We start from the raw sequence: 3,543 nt of genomic DNA, 5'->3' as shown, positions 1-3,543 counted from the left end.
CCCGAAAACCGCCAGCTGCCACAGGAGTGTTCGGCTCGTCACAGAGTTTCAAACGCTGCCTCCGGAAATTACAGCACCTATGTAACAATACGCTAGTATTGTCGGGGGCAGGGCCCCGCTTTCACCCTCACGGCGCATACCCCCCCCCCCGACCTCGGCTTCAGACATGACTCCCAGTCCCTTCTGGCCGCATGTGTACCCGAAGTGAACAGCGAAGCTGACTTGTCTTTCCTGCTTCCCCGAAAGACGTGTGACTGCTCTCTCCTCCCCCCACCGTTTTCCTTCGGGCCGGGAAACTAGTTTACCACAGCACGCAGCCGTAAAAACATGGTAGAAGGACGCGAAACTGTTTTCTTTGTGAACTGGCTCCTCTGAGTCTTCTAGGTTTTGCGTGCGTTCCATTTCGTCACCTCGAAGTCAGTTGAGGCAAGTCTCCCGAGTGTCCGGCTTTTCGCGTGTAGCCCGTTCCCTCCGATGTATCTCCGATGTACCCCAAAGAGAGTTGGGAAGCTGCGGGTGGGGTTATGGGGAAGGTGTTTTTTCTCGGGGCATGCAAGGCCCGTTGAAAAACGCCATTTCCTCTTGGATTTGACAAGGGTCATCTGAATGCTGCAATTCGGAAGAAATACTTCTTCTGCAAAATTGCGTTTCCTATTTCATGTCGTGAATGCATCCGTCCCATTCTTGGGAAACCCACGGAAAACGGCGCCTTTTGCATATCGAAGTCACCGACTGATCCTTTTTTCTTCTCCAGCTTACGAAAAAACGGTTTGCTCGCTTGGGTTGCCTGTTTCAAACTCCTCCCTGGTTATCACTCACCTCTGTTGACAGAAGCGATTCTGTTCGTTCCCAGCGTCCCTCGCTCCACAAAATGGCGGCTGTTGGGGGGGGTACGTCTACTTCGGAGCCTCTTTCTGTCCAAGTTCACGCGCTTCTAGATTCCCCGTTCCGTTATGATCCCTCCTCATTAACTTTGTTATGTCAGTACACAGAGGAACAGGTTGCCAAGAACACGTATGACCGGGAGGCTTGCTTAGCAGTTCTAAAGCTGTATCTTCTCTACCCTCAGTGTTTTTCTGTTGATCTAGCACGCAAAATTATTGTTAAAGGCATCATGAATCTTCCTAATGAAGACTGCGCAGTTTTTGTGGGGATGCTCCAGCAACAGCCAGGAAAGAAAGAATGGAAGAGAGTCCAAGAGGCCATCCAACTTTGGGAGATGCTTGAGAAGTGTAGCTTCAAACAGGTGAGTGACTGCTCCTTACGACTCTGTAAGGAAGGAACAGACAAGTATCCAACACAAGACCGTCTTCTTTCTCTGTGTGTACTGCACTGACGCCTTTCCTTACTTGTACCTATCTGTATACGTGTATATGCGTATGTCAGGAGCAGGTGTGTCTATTCAAGAGAGAATTCATGGTTCTAACTTTCCGTTCTGTTCAAGACAAACAGTTCATTGTTTGTGAAATGTTTGCTCTCTAAGAATCATGCAACGGGAGTGCAACTTCTTCCTCTCATTGAAATGAAAGAAGCGTTCTCTGGTAGTGCAATTCACACTTGCTTGCTCTTTCTCTTTCGTCTCCGAGTATTACGTCGCATTGTGTTGAGATCTTCGTTCGAAAGGTGTCTCAGAAACAGCACGAAGAAGGAGGCTGTGCATAGTAGTAGCATTGAGAGACAGGCACACTTTTACTACCTGTGTATTTTTGTTTTGAGAAGCAGGAGCGAGCGATTTCCCTGAGTAAAGATGCACCCTGCATCTCCGCCTACACTGGCTATACACGTGGATCTATCGGTATGTATATGTAGTAGGTACACCTGCCTAGCAAGTGTGTATATGTATACACCTGTCTGTTCTAGTATCCCTATATGTATCATGTATCCGTCTCTATACCTTTGACGACAGAGGTGTCTTTCTACTCGGGTCATCCATTGAAAGAGTTAGTGTTTTTTGGTGAGAAATACAAAATCTTATAATTTTTTGATATCTTCAATTTGTTGCAAAAAATTAGTAATTCAACTAGCCATAATTCTTTAATTTGATTACTTGCTTTTAAAATTTTTGCATAGAAAAATGAAAATTTTAGAGAAAGAGTTTCGTAAGCCCTTACCTCAAGGCTTACGAAATTATTTCTTTCGTGTGTATTTGCTGCTCTTGTGTGGTTTTCTTGTTTAGGTATGGGAGTATCTGCGGGAGCCTTTCATGTCGGATATTGCCTCTACTCCGGGTCTAACAGAGGCCATCCGTCGATTTGTATGTGATGTCATAGCCTTGACGTATCATACATTATCTTTCTCAGATTTCAGTCTTTTTGTGAACGCCTCCCAGCATTCTCATGAAGCCGAGAAACTTCTTCGAACGTGTGGGTGGACTTTAGAAGATTTCAACATCAATGCAAAAGAATCGGGGAAACCTAAAGAAATCATCAAGATTGTCAGAGTGACTGGCCCTGCTGCTTTAGCCGCAGCAGCTCTCAAAGAAGGTGAAGGAGGTAGTAGTGGTGTTGGAAGTTTAGGAGGTCGTGGAGGGGTAGGAGGACAGGTGCGGGGAGTAGGATCGGGCCAAGCAGCACAAGCCCTAGCTGTTAGAAAGACTGTTGAGAAGTACATGACGCCTGATAATCTGAAGATGTGTATGGCAACTCTTCTTAAGTAAAAAAAAGGAGAAATCTTTTCCTCAACTTTCTGCTGCCTTACTTAGTGTGGAAAATTACTGTCATGAATGCATTCTTCTACTTTCTTCTACTCGGTCTGTGGAAGGGTGTCCTTCCTTGTAATCGGGGGGAGGTTGGGATGTAGGTGCTAATGAAAGGAGACTAAAGACAAGAAAGGAAGGAAAGCCATGGAGGCTGGACTCAAGTGAGTGGAATCAATGGCTTCGGGAAGCAGGGGAGGATGGGGACAGACCAGACTGTTTACCTGCAGAGGTTAGAAAGGCCTTTCTTTCGGACTCTGCTTCGGTCGAGGGTGGCCTACAACTACCTGCTCTGCTTCGACGTATATACATACATATATATGTATATGCTGATGGGTAATTGTGTATGTGTGTGTGTGTGTGTGTCTGTGTGTGTATCCACTAGATGTCACTTAGGTTTACAATATTTTTTAATGAAGAACTTTTTCTATATCTGTTTATAGACTCTCTGGTGTCGTGTATGTGTAGTGCTCGTATAGTGTGTGGTTGCCGATGGGTTTCCCACTTGGATTCCCCTCTGCGTCTTAGACTCATGATTCACGACAGCCCACCTGCTACGTTACTATTGAGACTCAATCGCACTTGGTGCAGGGAGACAAACACAAAGCAAAACAAGACGCTTCGGAATCTCCTCTTCTTCACAACGTGTGTATTACGAGAAACATGGAGAAGGAACTTGTTATTGAGACTCATAAAGCCGTCGGATTTCCTTGGCAGGGAGCCACTTCTTTTTGATGCATATGCACTTGTGTGTACGATAGGACACTATCAACCGATAGACGATCTGGAGAGACCTAGCATCCCGACACCACGCACCGGGAAGATGTATACGTCTGAAAGAGCACAGG

The 3,543-nt window shown here is 46.0% G+C and overlaps 1 protein-coding gene across 1 annotated transcript; it reads left to right on the top strand.

Moving 5' to 3' along the window:
- Positions 1-291: 291 nt before the first annotated feature.
- CSUI_006005 (sac3 ganp family protein) lies at positions 292-3,402 on the top strand. Its single transcript, XM_068066170.1, has 2 exons — positions 292-1,246; positions 2,177-3,402. Exons 1-2 carry the CDS (start codon positions 872-874, stop codon positions 2,654-2,656), a joined length of 855 nt encoding a protein of 284 aa, XP_067921851.1. The 5' UTR covers positions 292-871; the 3' UTR covers positions 2,657-3,402.
- The last annotated feature ends 141 nt before the right edge of the window (positions 3,403-3,543 follow it).

Source organism: Cystoisospora suis (genome assembly GCF_002600585.1).
Source record: "Cystoisospora suis strain Wien I chromosome Unknown contig_2999, whole genome shotgun sequence".
In the NCBI taxonomy this organism is placed as follows: domain Eukaryota; phylum Apicomplexa; class Conoidasida; order Eucoccidiorida; family Sarcocystidae; genus Cystoisospora; species Cystoisospora suis.
This window is presented reverse-complemented; position numbering and strand designations above follow the sequence as displayed.

Bases quoted from the DNA above. Each gene is read 5' to 3' on its own strand.
- CSUI_006005 (XM_068066170.1), top strand. From the start codon at position 872: ATGGCGGCTGTTGGGGGGGGTACGTCTACTTCGGAGCCTCTTTCTGTC. The intron at 1,247-2,176 runs GTGAGTGACTGC...TTTCTTGTTTAG, and splicing joins AGAAGTGTAGCTTCAAACAG to GTATGGGAGTATCTGCGGGA.